This window comes from Trachurus trachurus (assembly GCF_905171665.1).
Source record: "Trachurus trachurus genome assembly, chromosome: 24".
NCBI lineage: Eukaryota > Metazoa > Chordata > Actinopteri > Carangiformes > Carangidae > Trachurus > Trachurus trachurus.
Genome location: NC_139910.1, coordinates 20,854,776 through 20,875,843, shown reverse-complemented (window position 1 = coordinate 20,875,843; position 21,068 = coordinate 20,854,776). Strand labels below are relative to the sequence as shown.

Sequence of the window (21,068 nt, the reverse complement as noted above, 5' to 3'; positions counted from 1 at the left end):
TTTTTAAGTTTGATTTTATGATGTATTTTTTTCGGTGCCTCTGGTGAAATCAGCCACACAAAGATAAAGCCGATGGAGCTTGAAGTTTTTCTTTTTTTTCCTTTCAGCAGTTCACATCAGGCAGTTGTGATGGATGCCTCGTGTTTCAAAATGATGGATTGCTCAGAAAACATTATGTAAAGCAATAAGAGAGCAAGACACACAGGCCCACTCTGTTCATCTTTAATGTTATGCGAGGGTGGGCGGTGTTTGAGGTGTGTGACGGCAAGGTGCGCGCCTGGTGTGTGTTTGTCATTCAGCAAATGCACAGTTAGGCTTCTTCTATGGCTGCAAGGCAAGCAAGGGGTATGTATGTACAGTGTGTGCTTTGTGCTTCTGTCCGTGCTGCGCATGGATGAGTTGCCCGCTGTGTGTGAGTGATGACGTAATGGTGAGGATTCACAGCTGAGCCTTTCCTCGCTATCACAAACACACACGCACACACACACACACACACACACTCTCTCTCTCTCACTGTCTTGATTTCAGTTTTATTCTGTGAGGAGGCAGAAACGTTGGTTGTCTCAGAACAAGGCAGTAGTGATAGTGTGGTTGATGCAGCTTCTTATTCACGTTCCAACTTAAAATGTTGTTCTTGTTAAGAATGATAGTGGATCTTTACAGAGCCAATATGTTGATTTATTACCAATATATATGCTATCACTGATTTAAATGCCTGTGTTGGCCTACAGTGAAATGAATCTGCACGTCTTTATGAAAGATTTGACTCTAGAAGTTGTGGCATTGGGTCACTCTTGTCTCATAACTGTCAGTTACAGTTTTTACTAAAACAAGGTGAAAGGACAGTGCATTATTGCAAAATTGTGGTTCAAAGTGAAAGTTGAGCTTCAATGCATTGCTGCAAATTTGATCATTTTAGGTGCTGGAGTGACCGTGCAGATATATTTGAACTATCAAGGATCAAGTTTTGTCAACTATTTAATGTCCGACTCGGTACATATGTTGTCCCAGATGTTTAATAACCAAATGAAGGGATCCTCCGCCTACAGTACATGTTTGTCATTTTTTCATATATCGGCCGGTATCTTGTTTTTAATTCTCAGTAACTCTCAAATATCGACAACCAGGCCCAAGAATCCAGCACTGATCAGGCTCTACCTGTAAATATTTAATTTGTATTGAATTAAAAGGATGTAGCATTATGTAGCAGTAAATACAAAGTATCAATCTGATGCCATAAATGAAATCAGTCTAGCACTTAGCAAACAGTTATATAGCTCATTAAGACACCATTATGAATCAGATTTTTAAGTAGGCAAGATGTTAATTATTACAAATTGACAAAGAAGTCAATGACGACAAAAATTAGCCTTTTCTCTCTGAGGCTTTTCTGTCAAAAGGATCTTCTAGCTGGGCTTCAGATCATGACAGACAGGACAGGAGCTCTTCATGTATCGGTGTGGGCTGCTGTTGATTTTCAGTGCTATAGTCTGAAACTGAAAATTATGAACTTAAATTTTTCAGTTTGTGTCTTAAAACCCCTTGCCTGCATGCTCTTGCCTTCTCTCATCAATAGTCAGATTTCGCCTTATGAGAACAGACTCCTAAGCTGTTTGCTTTATACCAGTGCCAGCATATGACTTATGTTTTTACCTCATTTACTTATCATTTATTTATTCCATGTTCGTTATATAACTGATAATGATGGTGGATGTGCTTGAATTTATTTTGCACTTTTCTTTATATGTTTACGTGTGTTTTGTTCTCTGGCCGAGAATTCCTATCAAATTCATTTATTGATCTGTGTATTAGTGCAATAATGTGGATCCTCTGACTTGTGTCTACATGTAACACTGAGGAAGTTGCATAGTTTCACGCTGCCGGTCATTGCCGTGATTGCATGTTTGTCCATGTTTTGAGATGTCATTTGTTAAATGTTAAAATTCATAACCTAATATTACAGCGATTTGTCGTTAGTCCCACATTTCCTGCAAAAAGTAATATTGAAACCATAATAAAAACTGACCAGGGGCAGGGTGAGGTCAGCCATCCCGCTGTTCAGCTGATGATCAGTGTCTCCACTCCCCCATTACAGGGAAAACTAAAAAAAAAAAAATGAAAAGAAAAGAAAAAGAACAGTGTCCATGGGCAACTTCATCTGTCTCAGTGTTCCTCAGCAGTTAAAGGTCAGGGGTCCGGGTTCAGCCCTGTCGTGTGTCACTCACCCATTGAGATTTCTGCTTGTAGACTGTAGAAACCATAAAGCATTGTCTGTTGGTGTTGTGTGTGTGCTCTAACACTTGTGGAATCTCAACAATCTGTAAATAAGAAAGCTGGAGAAAAAAAGCTAATAAATATGCGAAGATGACACTAAAAGAAATCGCTCTGTAACATATAAAAAAAAAAGATTCTTATGAATGTATAGAGATAAACTGAATGACAATGGATTACTCATGATATTTCATTAAATATAGCTGTGATATTTTCCTCTTGTTTTGTTTCAGTTTATTGTGTGCATCAGTGAGGGATCAAATCACATCTACCTAGAGAAGAAAAGGCAGAAACTGCTGTGTATCAGCACTTAGAGGTGGGTATACTCTGGCATATCTGTCTCATAATCCCTCTCCCTCTGTGCTTGCTACCATACGACAATACTAAGCCCACCCAACAATGCTAAAGGATTAGCTCTGTGCCCTTTTCTTTGTGCTCGTGCTGGAGCTTTGGAGAAGCGGAGAGAAAAAAGGAGGGCAGAGGAAGAGAAAGGCAAGTCGTGGGAGCACCGCTGTGGAGACGTGAGCGTGGGTTTGGACGAAAAAAAAGAAAAAAAGAAAGGCCATGAAAAGGAAAAAGAGGACAAACAGTGGTGGACAGATGACTGATATTTGATGACTTTGGCTGGTTGCATGTCTGTCACCATTGTGCAGGATCCCTGAGAGAGAGAGAGCTCGTCCACACAAGACAGAGGAGACAATTCAGGACTGACAATGACACCAGAGTAGAAACCATCTCTGGTGAGTCAGAGATGATGTACAGTGTCGGAGGTAGCAGCTGTGTATGTGTGAGGTGGGATGTTGTGTGTGTGTGTGTGTGTGTAAGGAGGAGTGAATGTGTGTGTGTGTAAAAATATGAATAATGCAGAGGATGCCTGTAGGAGCGTGAGGGCCAGGAGGAGGGCAGATGGTCGCCTGCTGATAGGACAGAATCCAGGCAACACGGTCCTCCAGAGAGCTGGTTTAGACCTGGCTTAACACACACACACACACACACACACATATGGAATGTGCACGCTCTTTTCTTTTTTCTTCTCAAATCACATTTTTGCCCATACTGGCTCAGACTTTCAACATAAAAGCCTTGAAATGAATAGCTTATAATGAAACCATGAAATAACACGGCTGTAAATTCAGCAATGTGAAAAGAAACCGAAGCTTTTTCTCGCCACGCCACATTTTCCTCCTGTTGTTTAGAGACGGATGGGAAATTAATTGAAAACATTAAGATGGAAATTTTTCATTCACACATTCTGATTGAAACTTCATCTTTTCATATTCAATAAATTTGTGATTTGACATATGAATGACCAGAATTTCCTGACTCAAGATAAGGGGGACGCAGATAAAAATCATAAATTATAAGAAGGTCGTTAACCAGATTTTCAGTCTTTGAAATTTGGAATTTTCAGACATGGCGTTGGAATTTCAGTCATATTTTCTGCAAAGTTCTATTTAGATGAAGTCAAGGAAATTTCTCTAAAAATACAAGAGCAGCTTGTAAATTGAACACAGCTAACTCAACTAAATTCTCAAATTCTGAATTTTGTAGTTGGTCTCTATTTTCTCTTCCGTCGCTGCCAGATTACATCTCTCTATTCAGGAGGAATTTAAGGAATTTAGTTGTAATTTTCTGATGTGTTAAATCAAAACCTGCATGGAGAAATGGGGTTATAGGGTGCATCAGCCTAAAATGTGCCTAACTCAATGTTGAGAAAATAAAGAAGATGTGACCTGAGTGCCCTGAATGTTCTATGGTCTGGTTACACGTATAATTCAAAAGGAAAAAGGAAAGAGTCTCATAAAAAAAAATCCATGACTGCATCAATATTCACTGCTCATGAAGCAATTACCCTCCATTCATCCCAGGCCTGCTTTGACGCTGATAACCTCCACTAGGTGGCGCCAGCGCCCTGCTGCTGCTGTGGCAGCTGATGAGCTCCAACATATGATAAGAAACATGAGACAGGAGGTGAAGACAAGCAGAGGGACAGAGCCTCAATCTAACAGGTGAAACTACACGGGGAGTCCTCCCACAGCACAACACTCTGAAGTCTGACAGACTGAAGTTTGGATTCACACTGTGGCCACAGGTCACAGCTTTCAACTGCTCCTCATTTCAACACACACTTTTGTTTTATGCGCATGCACACTTATTTTGCATTTCTTAAATTATTCCAGTATTTGCTAAGACATTCAAATGATTCGTAGGGCATGTTTAGAATTATTTTATTGTGTATAATAAAGCCAATATCCCAAATATATATATACTGTATATATAAAACACTAATAAATCTGGTTGATATTGCACCACCCACTATCCTGCACCTGTAGTTAGGCCTGCTTATCTGCTGCAGGCCTGCTCACAAACACAAAAGGCTTTCATTGTTGTTATATTGCAAATGACGTCTCGTCATAATTGTCAATTAGTTTTCATATTTAGCCCGATGAAAATATTAATTAATGCTATGTATTCCAATTTCCAGGCCATCCATTGACTGGCTGTCTGAGCATCTTCACGGATTATCTCCCCACACAACAATATCAGTGCACATCAGCGGTGCTAAACACTTCACCGAAACAGCTGAAGGACAATTTGAAGCAACCGAGACGGATTGATAAAATTCATAATTACAATGCAAGCAAAAGCCCGCGCGCAAGGAGGAGTAAAATAAATATATAAATACATAAATAAAAATCAGAAACCAGAAAATAATAATAAAAAAGGATGAAGGTTTGTTGCCAGATTTGCGACTTCTCTGAAGCTCAATAAACGTGCAAAGACTGCTGTGTTGTAGAAAACAAATACGATTTAATGACAAAAAGCATATAGAAATTGTGCAATCGTTGATTCTTTTTTTTTTTATCCCCTCTCTTCGTTTGATCACAGATTTCAGGTCAATGATATTTTGTTTTGGTTTTTGTTGATTTTTATTTCTTTCCACCTCAGAAACTCAAATTTACCTGAAGGATTAAAGTGATGTAGTCAGACTTACATTAGTCTTTTTTTCATTAGACAAACCTCAGGCCTTGTTCAAATCAAAGGCGAATAAGTGTGTAATACACCCATTGATACGGAAAATGCGTCAAAATGACGTGGGCATATTGCTGTTTAATTTTAATTGATTGACGATGGAGGAATTAAAAAATGCAGTGTTTGGTTTGACATTGTTCACTGGGCCTATTCAGAAAGTTTTCAAATGCAAAACGCATCATTGAAATCCCTCAAAATTCACATTATAGCTCTGCTCAGATATTATATTTCCCTCCATCCACCTATAGACCCTTCAGTTGAATTTGTGTTTCTGAAATGTTTGTATTTTCTTATAATTTCAGTCAAGAGTAAATCTCCAGCTGCTGGTGGAGTTCCCTCCCTCACAGCCTTCCACCATCAGATCAGGTTATTAGTCACAGGATTAAAGTGGCACAAGAACACGTGTCTGTGTTTGTGCTTTGGCACAGACTGACAGAGAGAACGGAACAAACAAACAAACATACAAACAAACAAACAAACAAACAAACGAAGCCATACAAAAACGAATGGAGATACATCCCACAATTAGTCTTCTCAGTGAATGAATGAGTCATACAGTAGAGCCACTGCGGCCATAGCTGGTACCAGGATATATTCAGTTTTTTTTGTGTTTTTTGTTTTTTAATTTGTATTTTTTTCTTGTTGCTGTTTTTCTTTTCTTTTTGTTGTTTAGTTTTTTCTGTGTATTTTTTTTTTCTTCTTAGGAAAGGAAGGCAAATTGGGCTGGATTGCTTTGAGTGTTCCAGCCCGGACAGTCTCGGTCTTTCTTGTCACAGCATTTTGGAAAAGTACAGAAATAACATATTAAACAGCAAAACACTGTAAACAGGCGCCTGGAAATGTCTGCACAGAAAGAAATAGCATCTAAGTCAACCAATACCCACTCTCTCTGGTTAGGATTATTATTATCATAACTATTATTTTCATTATTTGCTCACTATTATTATTGTTATTATTATAATTTACGATGGATTGTGGTTTTATAGCAAGCAAGATAAAACATTTTAATTTATTGTATTTAAATATAAATTATAGTTGCATTTGACACTGGGCAATCCATCCCTTATATTGAATTAAAATTACATAATAATAATAATAATAATAATAATAATAATAATAATAATAATAATAATAATAATAATAATAATAATAATAGGCTGGTATTGGCTTCCATTTTTAACATTGTACAGCAGGTGTCTGCCATTTCAGCCCTGTCTTGCCACAAGCTTGAAGAACCCCTGTTGCTTTTGTTATGATGGAAAGATGGCGTTTATTTACCCACACTGACTGCGACTTCCCGGAGCCTGGAGCCTGTTTTTAGATGATTTTTTTTACCCCCCTGCAGACACCTCGTGTCCACACCACAGTCTTGGCCTCTCTTTAATGACACATGACATAATGACAAACTGGCGCCTCGGTTGAAGGTGTAGAAAAGCGTTTCGTATCAATGTCGGACGTGTTTTTTGGTTAGCACACACCAGCCGTGTCCTCGGCGCTTCCCGCGGCGTGGAGCTTCTCCACACGGCTCTCTGCTCTGCTATGCGTATTTTCAGTGCTTGAGTGCCACTGTATATCCCCACTGTGTGGTGTGTGTCCGTGTCCGTGGGTCCAACATTTTAAACTGGCTGAGGTCCAGTTCCGAATCAAACAAACAAGGAAGGACTTCTCCCTCCGTCAGGGGTCCGTGTACCGGACTGGGGGTCACTGCACGGGAGTCTGTCCACCGTGGTGAGGGGGGGTGTCCCCGTACATGTCCTCTCCTCCGGGTATCTGTCCCCCAGCGGGTGTCATCCTCTTCTCTTTCTGCCGCCGGTTACAAAACCAAACCCTGACCACCTCCTTCTCCAGCTGCAGGCTGTCCGCCAGGGAGGTGATCTCCGCTGCTCCTGGTTTTGGACATTTGAGAAAATGGCTCTCCAGAGCCCCTTTGACGCCCACCTCGATGGAGGTCCTCTTTTTCCTTTTCCTTCCCTGTGCCGCGATTTTATCCAGGCTGGTGGGGCTCCCCGAGGTGGAGTCCGCCTCCTCCAGCCACTTGTTCAACAAGGGCTTGAGTTTGCACATGTTTTTGAAGCTGAGCTGAAGCGCCTCGAACCTGCAAATGGTGGTCTGAGAAAAGACGTTTCCGTACAGCGTCCCCAGAGCCAGACCCACGTCCGCCTGGGTGAAGCCCAGCTTGATGCGCCGCTGCTTGAACTGCTTGGCGAACTGCTCCAACTCGTCGGAGGTCGGCGTGTCCTCGTCCGACTGGTCCTGATGGCCCCCGTGCTGGTGATGGTGTGACAGAGACTGCTGCTGCTGGTGGGCCCCGGGGCCGCCTCCGTGCTCACTGAGGTGCGGGCTGTGGCTGTGGTGGTCGTCATCCCGCAGGGGGTGGTGGTGCATCCCCCCTTGCTCTCCCCCCGGCATCAGAGCGAACCCGGACTGGGAGTACACCAGGCTAGTCTGGCCCTCAGATGTCGCCATACCGGGGATGTGCGTGGTGGCTGTGCTGGTTCGCCATGCTCTGGCGTCGTGATGCGCCTGCTGGTGCGCTAGGTGAGGGTGTCGCTGTTGCTGCTGTTGCTGCTGCTGCTGCTGCAAACTGCTGGAGTTCTGCAGCTCCTCTCGGTCGCTGTCGTGCAGCACGGGCTTAACGTCCTGTTCTCCGAGGGGACTGGACGGCCAGGGCGCCCCGCTGTCACCGTGAGACAGCGCCGTTATCCACTGGTGCGCGTGGCTGAGCGGATGCCCACCGCCCGGTAACGTGCTGTAGTCGTTCTGGAGCAGGGTGTGCGCGTCCCTGTACGCTGCCGCCTGCTGCATGCTCCCGGACTCCGAGTGCGGCGGCGGCGCGCTGCTGGGGGTGCTGAGGACGCTGTAGTGGTTGGACGTTGCGGTCGCCATAACTATCGGAGCCAGAGTGATAGCTGGAGTTAAAAGGAGGCTGCCTTTGACAGGAACTCTTTTTGCGCCACGGGGCAGCAAGGCGTCTCTCTCCAGCATCTCCCGGGCGCTGTGCCAAGGGGACGCAGAGGCGCGCACCTGTGGTCCGCCTCGCTCCTCTCTTTATTGGCCAAGAACGGTTGACAGATGTGGTTACCCCTGACAGCACCCCGCTCATTGGTCACGGGAGATTGTACAGAAACCCCAATCACTCTGCCCAACAATACTAGCGGTCCTGCAGCATGCAGGAGTACAAAGTGGAGGGAGAGATGGGGTTGCCGAGTGTAAACACAGAAAAGACCCAACGAGCTCAGCTTTAAGAAGAAGAAAACACGCTTTTCTCTGCATGTCTGAGAGCAGTTTATTAAAAGCTGAGACTTGATCTGGGTCAGTGGGTCACATCTACCGGTTTCGCGCGTCAAAACGATGCGTAAAAGTTGCACAAGATACACACAACGCACGTAGAAACAAGACTGAAAAGAACTTTAGGGGTAAAAAAAAAAAAAAAATCTTTAAAAGCTGCTGAACGCTGGTTTGATCCAGTTTTCACGTGTTTCAAGTGGAATAGTTTGGATATCTTTGGTCGCGAGGAGAAACTTCCAGCTGCCTCTCTGCCCTCAGGACGCTGTCTCGAGAGAGAGGGGCCGCGTGCTTCCAGGGCCTCTGCCCCGTTGCCATGGCGAACGCGGTGAATGGAACAACAACGCCCACGTCACAGCTGCAATTCGCTCTCTTCTTTTCGTTCCGTTCCAAAGGGCTCATTGGGGCCGCGCGCTCGGCCGTCGGGACAAATAATGGGGGGCGCGCGGAGAGGGCAGCTCGGGGCCAAAGAGAGGAGGCTGCAAGAATGGATCCTCGAGCCGGCTCTGCGCCCACGGTGCCCCCTTCCACCTGCTTGTTGGGTAAACTTTGAGACGGATGCACCCACAGTGGCACGCGAGGCTTTGGTTTCCCCCAAAGCTCCTGGAAGAACAGGCTTTGAATGTCAATAGATTGATGAGGGGGAAAGTTTCTCTCCACCGAGAACACCGATGTGTAACAAGTGTTTCCCGACTTTTCCATGACAACCACCCCATAAATATCCGCCTCACTACAATGCAGCAGTGGTGGAGGGTAACGTAGCTGAAGTATTGATTTTCTTTGCTTGGGTGTTTCAAAATGTTTTTGAAACCCCCCTTTATTCTCAACATTTAAACTGAGAGCTGTTAATTACAAATGATATATATGACCAACTGATCAATTAAAATGCATTGTTTTTGACTGAATAACCTTCAGTGATCAGCAATGTTAAAATTTAGCAAAAGTAACCAACTAATATAATCAGCTCTCTTTTTGCATAATGGTTACTTTATTGATAATTCGTCTGTGCTATGAACGCAGGACTTTATTATTAGTTTTCTTAATTCCATTAGCTATGCTGCACAGAGGCATGCATGTGTTGACTATGAAACTCTGATTAGTCCGTTTTGTCATCCCTGTTTGTTCATGAAAATTGATCAAAGTGCCACTTTTGCACTATCTGCCGTTTCCATCTCTAAATGGATGCAATGATATTGAAATTGAAACTAATCCTCATTCTGTGGAGCCCCTCTGAAACCCTTTTAGACCCCTGGGGGGGTCCCTGGACCTACTTTGGCAAACTACTGGTATTTAGGAGATGTGATTTTATTGGCTCAAAGTGGGACACAGGCTGTAAAACCTACCAGCCATTAAGTGGTTAAAGGAACCTCGAAGGACAAAAAACATGCAAGTTTCACCTTCAAACAGGGGGCTGCAGTGGCACCAATGGAAATGCGTGAAAACAATTAGCAAATTTAAAGGCGTAGTTACGAACACAAAGAAATGGCTTATTAAAGAGCATGTTACAAGACAATCACACATAGGAAGTGATAGGTTAATCAATAAATCTTATTAAGATGAGGATGCGTACACATAAAGTGATGCACATTGAATTATAGAGATCGAAAGAACACTGGCTTATGATTAGGGTGTAATTCTGAGAATTACCAAATGTGTCGCCAGGGGCTCTGGCAAGCCGTGTGTTAAGAGAAGCAAAACATATTACCCTAATAGACTAATATGCAAACTACTGGCTGCCCAATTACAGGACTTAATAACGCATAAACGATGCGGGTCCTGTTCTTACAAGAGGAAGAGGTCGCTGTTAATTCAGTCAAAGGGCCGGGTATGCTGTCAACACAGGCAGCCGTTCCACGCACATACTGTCTCTGTTTCCCTGTGACTCGTTCTGTATTCAAGAGTGAGAGTTAATGATGGAGAATCTGAGCGTTAAATTAACAGTAATTATATGGCCCCAGTGCTGTAAAGATTCAATTTCTTCGCAAGTCTAATGGGCCTAAGTGTCCCTGTGTGCCGGCAGAACTCTCTGTGAGATATTTATGATTGAAAGGCACACAGACAGAACGAAAACAAACACACACACACACTTGGAAACACCTATAGAAGGAAGGCAGCCGTGGGTTTTTACACATAGATTGGATTGAAATTTTGTGATGTAGAGAGGGCAGCACAAAAAAGACCTGCACTCTTTAAAACCAGATGTGAAAAGCCACTTTTTTCTCCTTCTGTGTAAATAGTAGCACCTGCTCTCCTACAGCAGTTTGAGAGAGAGAGTGGTTCAAGTGCGAGGTGAAGCCGTTTATCTGGGTGAACCATGTATTCTGGTTGCTTTCACTTTCTCCAGACCAGTGTGTGACCGGCCCACGTCCCTCCCCCTGTGGGAACCCTAACACAGGGGTAACTAGGGCAGGGTGGGGTGGGGAGGTGGAGGGGGGGGGCTTCTTTATGCTGCCGGACACAGGGAGATAATGGCCATTCCTCCACAGCTGGCCCACACAATCAAAGAGAGAGGGGGCTCGGAGGATTCCAGCTTTAACCAGGCCATTGTCTGGGCTAATTACATCTGAATGCAAGACCCCAAGAACCCACCTCCCCCCTGACCAAAACCTGCACAGAATACCCCAAACAACCCTTCAGGGATGAGGGAGAGTGCACAGACACGGGGGCACACACAGAAATATATAAACCCTGGACTCCTTCATTACCCCTAAACACAAGCACACAAGCATACACGCGCACACCCCTTCATTACCCGCACACATTCACATCCCCAGCAGGCTCTCATCAAAGTGCTGTGTCTCTCTCACACACACTCTCACATGTGGCACTCAGCATTAGATCAGATCTCAGCTTGCTGCGCTCAGAAGAGATGAGGAGGTCTTAGAGGACTTAGCTTGAATGGAAAACACACTGAAGAGCCATTCCCCAGTGCACCCCCCATAATCCCAATCTATACACTCCCTCTGCCCCCCAACCGCCAGTCCTTGGCTCCATCTGTAGCCTCAACCGTGCAGCCTCCGCTTCAGTACAGTGCAGTGTGCGTCTCTAAGAAGAAGAAGAGGAAGAAGAAAAAACAGCAGCACTGTATTGGTTCTCTCTTGTTTGGTTTTGCAGTCAGAAAATACATCAAGCTTGTCTCCTCACAAACAAACTGATACACTGATTTCTGTCAGTGTGATGAGCAGTGTTGTGTGTTTGCTAGAAAAATGTATTAGGGCAAAATGTTAACTGTTTGGATCTGGTGGGAGGTGCAGTTTACAGTTTTTTTTTCAGTTGCTAACAAGCATTGGTCAAAACAGAAGTCACACAGTCAAAACTTTTAACACAGTCTGCAGAACACAAGTCCATGTGGAGCAAACTGTGAATCACTTTTCATTGCTTTCACACAATGTAAAATTCATGAACTCTCTCCTCAGTTACCAGTCCACCACCTGCAAAACACTATGTTTTCTAAAGTTGAAAATGGTAATCTTGGTAATTTTTAAATGTTGTGATTCAGCTTTCTTAATAGTAAAACTATACATATAGTCACTATACACAATTCATGTAATTGAAGCAAAAATGCTGTGTTGCTGATTCATTCTTGTTACAATATACAATAATTTAGTGCACTTGATGAAGTGCTGAGATCTTTTTCTATGATAAAATACTGTTTAAAAAACAACAACAACAACAAAAAAAACATACAAACCTACAGTAAGTGATAAAATCAATGTAATTCTCTCCATTGTTAGTGTTTTGTAGTTCAGTGTATTACAGTGAGAGTGACAGAGTGAGACTTGTTGCCAGTGTTGTGGATAAATGTGCTTATTTTGACACATAAGAAGTGTTTGAAACAGTTTTGAGATGAACCGTAGCTTCAGTATTGACCATTGCTTGTTAGTAATAAAAAACTGTAAGTTCAAGCTCTTAAAACAGCTGAAGTTGAAGCACTGAAAGAGTTGGACGCATCTTTTGAAGTACTAGGAGCCGAAAGCGTTTGAAATTTCACTAATTTAGCTGTGAACTGTCAGTGGAAGTGTGAAAGATGAAAACAGTTGAACTGTCATTGGAGGAGATGAAAGCAGTTGAAATGTCAGCTGAGGCTGAGACAGTGAGAGCACCGAGAGGAGCTGGAGTGTCAGTGTGTATGTAAGAAGCCACAACAGGTGAACGACTGTAATTTGAAGCATCAGCTCAGCTGAAGTTGAAGTACTTATGATATTTGAGGTATGCACACTGTAAATGGTCCAGGAGTGAGATGAGGTCTCTTCTCTGGAGATTCGAAGATCCTGTGCAGAGAGTAGGCTATCCACCAAAACAGCTCGTCTTCCTCTTTTCTCTTAGCCTGTGTGTGTGAGCTCAGGTTGCTATAGATATATGGGCTTATACATCATTTTCCCTGGACACGTTTCATATTTTGTGTGCGTGTGTGTGTGTGTGTGTGTGTGTGTGTGTGTGTGTGTGTGTGTGTGTGTGTGTGTGTGTGTGTGTGTGTGTGTGTGTGTGTGTGTGCGTGTGTGTGTGTGTGACAGTGCCAGGGTTAGGAGGTCTCACTGGTGCTCAGTTTAGCATTGATTTATTCTCTTTCTCCAATTTATTTCCCCTCCGCCTGCTCTGCCTGTAGGAGGACAAATGGAGGAGAAACGGCAAGCCCAGTAACCATCCCTCACATACAAACACAGACACACACACACGCATTTGCACCAGACACACACACACAGTGACAAATGTTTCCACAAGCAGAAATGCACTCAAATTCATATTTCTGCATAGAGCTGGCACACAAACACGTACTCAAACACCTCTAAAACCCAGCCTTTCAATTTCCAGTGTTACTGTGCCGGACCAATCAGAGAGGTGACCACTCTGTTGAACTATAAATTCACAACACTCCTCAAGTCCCAAGGCACCAAGGCTCCTATAAGACTTCCCATGTTGTCCCATATAACTGTCTTCAGAGGACCCATAAAGACGTAAGGGGACGCTCCTACCTCTAGGTGAGTGGTCATAACTCACATGCAGGTATTTTTACTGTGACATTGCTGTCAAGGTGCACAGATTCATCTCGTCTGCTGCTTTATAATGTCCTACACAAACTCCAGATAGGAGAAGCATGAGTGCAGTCATATTTTACGGGCAGCATGCTGTCACGTTCTACTGTAATGGTTCGCTATTGAAAAAGGAGCGTGGTGGAAGAGGAGTGTGTGGGTCCGAGCTTAACACCCTCATGTCACTTCTGCTTTGGAGTGTAATAACAAACCTCTCCCTCTCCGTCCCAATTAGAAAAAGAGTGCATCTGAAACTGGGGAGCGAGGGACGGGAGGAGGGGCAGGGAGGTCGTTAAACCCACTTGAAAGCTCAGCGCCCTGATCGATAGTCTTGGGCCAAGCAGGGATTAAAATCTGGCTAACTCTGTACTAATCAATACTGATGGCTAACCCTGGGGTTAAAACAGGTGTAAATCTCCATACACGTCCATACACAAGTCTGCACTATGGCCTACAGTACAGATAAATCTACAGCTATCCATGCAAATGGACACACGATGGGTTACGGTGCATGCGCAGTCGATTTGAATGAGTGCTGTATGGGCCTTCAGCAGCAACACATCTAGCTGTGTCCATGTGAATATACACTCCAGTGTCCAGATAAGAAATTGAGGCCGTAAATTTGAAGTCGTCGATGGAGATGACCAGAGTGACTAAAGCTCTCGCAAATGTGTTTGAGGAGGTGTGTGTGTATGTGTGCGAACAGGGAGCACCAAACACAAATTTTTGTTTCTGTGTCTGTGCCTACACACACAGCAAAGCAATAAAAGAATGAGAGTGAGAATGTCTTATAGACAGAGAGCTGACATGCATGATTGACTGCTTCACACCCTAATGGTGGACAGACATCACCGCTCGGATTGATTGTACAAGCACAGGTCTGCGTATCAATTACCAATACTGATCAGTGTAGCTATGGACAGACAAGAGCAGGGGGAAAAACAGCTGCACACCTATATTCTGACCAACTAATTCCACCACTGTAGAGATTTATGTCTCTTTCTTAAATGGTTATCTGTTTCCTCTAATCACTGGGGACAGGTTTCCAAGCACAAACAATTCTCACAGGGCCAAAGTGAAACTTGTAATATTTAAAGAGTAGTTTGACATTTTTGGAAAAAAAACACAAATTTAATTGTCTTTCAGAGAGTTAGATTAACAGATTCTTAACACTTTCCTAGCCGTAGGCTCTACACTGTAGCTAACTGGCTGGTTCCTGTAGAGTCTCTACAGGAACCAGCCAGTTAGCTTAGCATAGCATAAAAACTGGAAATGGGGAAATATTCAGCTCTTGGCAAGAAGGGACATGTATTTTCCAAACCATCAAACATGTATTTACAAGATTAAATATTGTAATGTATCATGAAATATTAAGTGTTAGTGACCATAACTGGGGCTGGTAGGTGGAATTTTGTTACGTCAATATAAACTAGCTGCTTGTAGCCTATAGGCTATAGCTGAAAGACAGTTCTGAGTATTGGCTGTTGGCTGGTTTTTCTTTTGTTCTGTTTTGTTTGGGTTGTTATATGCTAACACCAAACCTGAAACACAATGACAGTAGACTATCTTTATATAAATGACCAAATATAACCCCCCTCCATCACATTTCTACTGCTAGATTCAAATCAGGAATTCTGTGTGAGAGACTTCACCTGAATTCACTTTAAAACCAAAGAGCCACACACTGGTCTCACAACCAAACTCTATAAATCTGATCACAGCTTTGCTCAACTCGGAGAAACCTGAAAAGAAGAACTGAGATACTGTGTCAGAGGAGTTACTGGAGGAAGTCTGGCCAAGGTTCAGAGTGGCTCAGGAGGTAGAGCAGGTCCTTCACTAACCAGAAGGTCAGTGGTTTGATTGTGGTCGGTGTTTGGGTTCCTCCAGTCCGTGTGTCAAAGTGCCCCTGGGCAAGACTCTGAACCAACACTTGCCCCCAGGGTGTGTGAATGATAAGCTTTCAAAAAGCACTGTAGCGCTGCTTTTAGCCAGGAAAGCGCTGTATGAAATGAATGTGCGTGTGAAAGGATGAATGTGACCAACAATGTAAAGCGCTTTGAGTGGTCCTCGAGACTATTAAAGGACTATATAAGCACAAGTCCATTTACCATTCAATCAATTCAGTTTCAGGTTTTACACTGACTGCATTATTCTAAAACTAAACTGTTTTGTCCTGTATGTGACAGATGTGGCACTGCTGAGTCTCACTTATTTTCCAATTCTGTTTTGATATATTGAATTAAAATGTACCTTCAGTCTGGTGTGTCATATCACTCTGGACTCCGCATGTCTGCGACTAAAACATGAATCTTACTAGACTTGAAATCTTCATCCACCCCATGTTTTTAAAGGTGGCTCAATGAGATGCTTTCTATAGGTAAAATGGAAGAGATTCATTATTGTAAACATCACTCTAAAAAAAATTTTTTTTCTGGAAGCCATTTCTGACAGTGCTAAATGAGACCTAACTACATAATCTATAAATGTTGCTGTGATGCTATGTCTCTATAATATAAGCTTTCATATCTGGTATACTCCTCCAGTCACTTTGTTCTGTCCCTTTTTTCTGTTGTCTTCTTATTTTCCTTTTTTAATTGATTTTGCACCCTAGTTTGACTTTATTGAATTCCTTTGGCAGGCATTCTTTCCTGTTTGTTTGTTTGCTCATTTGTCTCTGCAAGCTCTTAAGAGCTAAGAATCCCTCAGTTCATTTACAACTGTCTAAATGGATGCTCTGTCTATCATGTTAGGTCTCTGTGCTTGTTCAAATGTCAAAAAACCATAAACAAAGTGTACAAAAAAACACAGTAACAAAACACTCACTCGTGTCCGAAACCCTTGAAACCAGTTCTCCGGAACACACTGTTTCTCAATTAGATGGCAACTCTTCATTTCACTAACTAACAATTACTCTTTCTTTTTATTTTATTTTTTTCAAATAGCCTACACCAGACACGATTCAAACGGTGAAGCGACATGATCAATTGGCCACAGTGATGACTCACAGGTGCAAACACTAGTCATTAAATTGGTCAATTAAAAATCAAAAAAAGGGGCCGAAGCTCTCTGGTGTTTTGGAGATGAATTAAAACGATGCAGAGTGATATGCAGCGGGCCGGACAGTCAGGGTGACCTGAGGAAGAGGAGGAGGAGGAGGAGGGTGAAAAAAGAAGAAGTAGTTATCATGTGGCCTTTGATGAGAGAGAAGCTTTTATAGTTGCCTCCATTCTCCATATAGTGAGCCTCCACTTATACACTATTATTTTACTTTACAGCTTGTAGGCCTGTACCAGTGTTATAGCCGACTCAGTAAACCTCAAGTCCAAGTTGAGTCTTGAGTTCTCAGTGTTTGAATCCAAGTCCAACTCACCAAAGAGTGGGTCCGAGTCCAGTCCCCAGTGCCTGAGTCAGAGTGTGAGTCATCAGGGTTCAGTTTGTGTTGAGCTGCAGGTTGGGCTTCATTCCTTCACAGTCAAACAGAAGCAGAAATGTTTGTCATTAAACACAAATGACAACATTTTAAAGTCCATTTAGTGTGTGTGTGACATGGCAGCCAAACTAACACAAATTTGTGTAAAGTGGGTCAAAGATGTGTATACATACAGTATACAACATCAACCAGATAATTAGAAAGTTGTCAGGGTTGTTTCTCTCATGACTCAGCAGAAAAGAAACAGATCTGATCTCAGACACTGTTTTAGATTTTAATTTCAGATATAAGCCTAGTACAACATTCTGTATAAATGTCTTTTATTAACTAAAACACTTGCCACAAATAACGATAAGAGTCAACAGTTTTCTCATGTAATGTGCTCACTTTTCATCAGCCATGTTTTTTTTTTGCTTCTCTGTCTTTTTGCCAGAGACCCCAGCTGTCCCTCCATCACGCCGTGTCCTCCATGTCTCCTACAAGCTAGGGGGCAGGGCAGAGGGAGGCCTATTGAATAGACCTCTTACTTTTGTGTGGCCTTTTTAAACACTACTCCAAACACACACACACACACACCGCAACACTCCCAGGCAGGGCCAAATGCAAAAGCTTTTTGAAAGTAGGGCACGTTCTCTTGAATCCAGGAGAAAACTAACACATCACTTTTTCAAAGCTTGGCCTGTAAAATATCTTGCACTGAAATTAATTATGGTGCTACTGAAAGTCTCCTTAAGTTTTTCAAACATCAAGGTCAAGGTCAAAATGCAAGATACAATGAATCCTACTGAATAGTGATGTCGCAAGGCTCACTTAATCCACGACTACATTTAAAGATCCTGAAACTCAGCCAAGGTGTATGTCCAGGGATCGAACCAAGATGGATAGGGGAGAGACCTCAGGGAGCAATAATGGCTGTTCTCAGTGTGGTAATCAAACTAATCTCTGTCTTGTTCTCTCACTTGTTTTCTGTCTCTAACGCACAAGCACAAACGTAATGTCTTTGTCCTCATTGGGGAACAAAGACATTACTCCTACCTTCTCTTTACTTAGCAGTGATAGATCTCAGGATATTAAAAGGTAAGAAATATGCTCCCTCACTTCTAGTCTGTAGTTACCATGGGATACAAATGTGCACAAGTTTGTTGCAGTGTCTCTAAGCATGTGGAATTTGTGCAACTCATATAATGAACGAACAAACTCACCTTCAAATACATAGTCAAAGCACTGCGCCAGAAGGAAATGTTTCTGTTGGGCTGTATCTAATATATTCAGGGCTGTATTAATAGCCTATATGTTCATGCAGTTACACATACAGCGGGACATAAACCCCTACTGTCATTATGAGTGGCAGATGCACAAAAGTGTAGGAATGAAAGCAAACACTGCCTTTGTGAAGGAACACTGCTTTACACGCCTTTTTCCATGCATATCAAATGTGTTTCGGCAATTGGAAAGCATAATTCAGGGTGGAGGAAAAAACAGAGGAGCTGCTCTTGGAGGCAACCTAGCCAATTAATTTGCAGCTCAGATCTCAAAGCCTCACTGGTGAGGTGCTAGGCTACATACCACTAGGCTAATTTGTGTAGCAGGTCTGTATTTAATATATGCATGAGGCTAATTCAGTTAGTGTCGTAGCCCTGTAGCTGTGGTGAGCGCGGCGCTAGCTCCCATTAGCGATGTTTCTGCCTCCAGTGGAAATCAACAGAAGTCGAGGCCCATGCCGCTTTTTTGCATAAAGCAAACAAAATTAAATTTGCTTCACTAAATCAAAGTGTAGTGCCAAATGTGGGACTCTCTCTCCCTCTCTCTCTCTCTCTTCGCTGCCTCTCCCTCTCTGTATGTCCGTCTGTCTGTCTTGTTCTCTCTCTGAGGGATAAATTACTCTGGAATCATAAAAGAGTAAAAAATTACACACAGAGAGGAAAAGAGAGATTTCAGTCAAGTGGGATTCCCCCTCCCAAACAATCCCAGCATGCTCTTGCTTACTGAGATGTTGGCTTATGTGTCTCCAGCGTGTTGTGATTTCATCTGTCTGTCTGAGCATGTCTCCCTCTGTCTCTTTGCTTGTACGATGCATGTATTTACAGTATTTGTGTGTTTCTCTCTCACAGGAAAATTTGCACATATTTGTACAGAAATGGATGTTGTGTTGTGTGTCTGATATATACAAAAACAGAGCAGATACAGTAGTGTTAGGGCTTCCTTTGTTTTTTAGAAGTGAAGCCTCATCCAGACTGAAGCAAATCAACATTAATCATAATATCTGAGTATAAAATTAACCTTTAACCTTTACAGCAATGAGATGTGTTGTGTTTTTATCCTCAGTTAGTACTGAAGGTGTTGCCCTTAAAGGTGATGGATGCCTGAGAATGTCATTCCATCATGCAGCCATATGTGAGTTCATTTATTTTACGCAGGTTTTATTGTCAGACTCAGGTGCCAGAGAGTGTAAAAAGAATAGAGAGAAAGAGCGTGCATGTATTGGTTGGTGTGTGTGTGTGTGTGTGCGTGTGTTTGAGAGAGAGAGAGAGAAAGAGAGAGAAGGAGAGCTCCTTGCAGTATACTGCAGAGCTAGTCTGTAAAGGAAAAAAAAAAGGCCGCTTAGCTGTTCCTATTGAACTTGACCTGCGGGCCAGATCAATGTATGTGTGAGTGTTTATGTGTGTGAGAGACAACCTTAGTGTGTGTGTGTGTAGGTGTGTGTGTGTAGGTGCGCATCCACGAGCATGAGAGCGTGCTGCCAGATCAATGTGTCTCCGTGTGCCACGGAATGAGAGAGCACACTGATTACCCAGGGGTGGCGGGAGGCAGGGGAGGGGAGGAGGGGGAGGGGGAGGGAGGAGGAGGAGAGGGAGGTGGGAGGAGGGATGAGAGGATGGAGGAAGAGGATGATGATACAGAGGGGAGGGAGAGTGGGAAGGGAGGGGGAGGGGGAGGGGGAGGGAGAGGGTGATGAGATTGAGCAGAGGACAGAGCTGAGACCAGGATCAGGAGAGAAGCTCAGCTCATTTCATTTTCATTTTCCCTTCATTTCACCGCGAGCTGAGCCGTGTGTCGGGGCATTCCACATGGATGGGGTGCCAAAATGTAGATCCACAGCCAGATGGCATAGATCAGTGGGGAAATAGCAACACAATCTGAATGGAATGGGATGGTTGGGGGTCAGTGATCCATGCTCCTTTCTTTCTTCCCATCTTCCTCCCCTCCCTCTCTTTTTTGTTCTGCAAAGCACCTGAACATTGATAAACCCAGCACTTCACAGGACCAGAGATAGATGTGCCACCGCTTTATATACAGCGACATAAAACCCTGCCAGCCTCCAGGCCATTCACAGTATTTCTTTATGCATGTATCAAGATGTTTGCTGTCTGTGTCCTCGCCTGTGTCTCTTGTCTCGCTTTTTGATGTTTTCATTGTTGAGAGTATGAAGGACTGTGGCCCAATCCTCAGCGCTGCAGGGGCTCCTCTCATCTCTCCCTCTCTGTGTATTTCCAGTCACTAGCAGTTCTGTTTGCAAACCCCTGCCCGTGTCCAATCAGCACGTAGCCAGTGCAAAGTGTATCTGTGTGTGTGTGTGTGTGTGAAAGAGAGAGAAGGATGTATGAGTGGAGGTGGGAGGTGCTCCTCTGCTGTCTTTCTGAAGGGCTATATTTCATCTGTGATGTATTCTGTATGGGTGTATACAGCCCATGAAAATTGTACTCCTCATCCCAAATGTATGACAATGTAATGGTGTGTGTGCATTTACGTATATGTGTGCGCATGAAAGTGTACAGGGACAGCCGAAAAAAAGAAAAAAAAAAACCTTTGGCAATTCCCCAAGTTGTGGGGGGAAATTCATTCCCAGATTGTGTTTAATTAAAGCTGCAGTGTGAAAGGCAAAAAAAAAGAGAGAAAAATTTCACACCAAACATTGAATTGCAACATCGTGCAGGGTGAGACCCTTATTTTTGGTGCTGAGTGTGGCTCTACCGCCTAACTCTGCCAATATTTTCTCCGGTAAATTCACCTTTTGACCT

The 21,068-nt window shown here is 43.3% G+C and overlaps 1 protein-coding gene across 1 annotated transcript; it reads right to left on the bottom strand.

The window, feature by feature from the left end:
- Positions 1-7,005: 7,005 nt before the first annotated feature.
- pou3f2a (POU class 3 homeobox 2a) lies at positions 7,006-8,408 on the bottom strand (the record flags this gene model as incomplete). Its single annotated transcript, XM_084000079.1, has 1 exon — positions 7,006-8,408. Exon 1 carries the CDS (start codon positions 8,287-8,289, stop codon positions 7,006-7,008), a length of 1,284 nt encoding a protein of 427 aa, XP_083856205.1. The 5' UTR covers positions 8,290-8,408.
- Between the last annotated feature and the right edge of the window lie 12,660 nt (positions 8,409-21,068).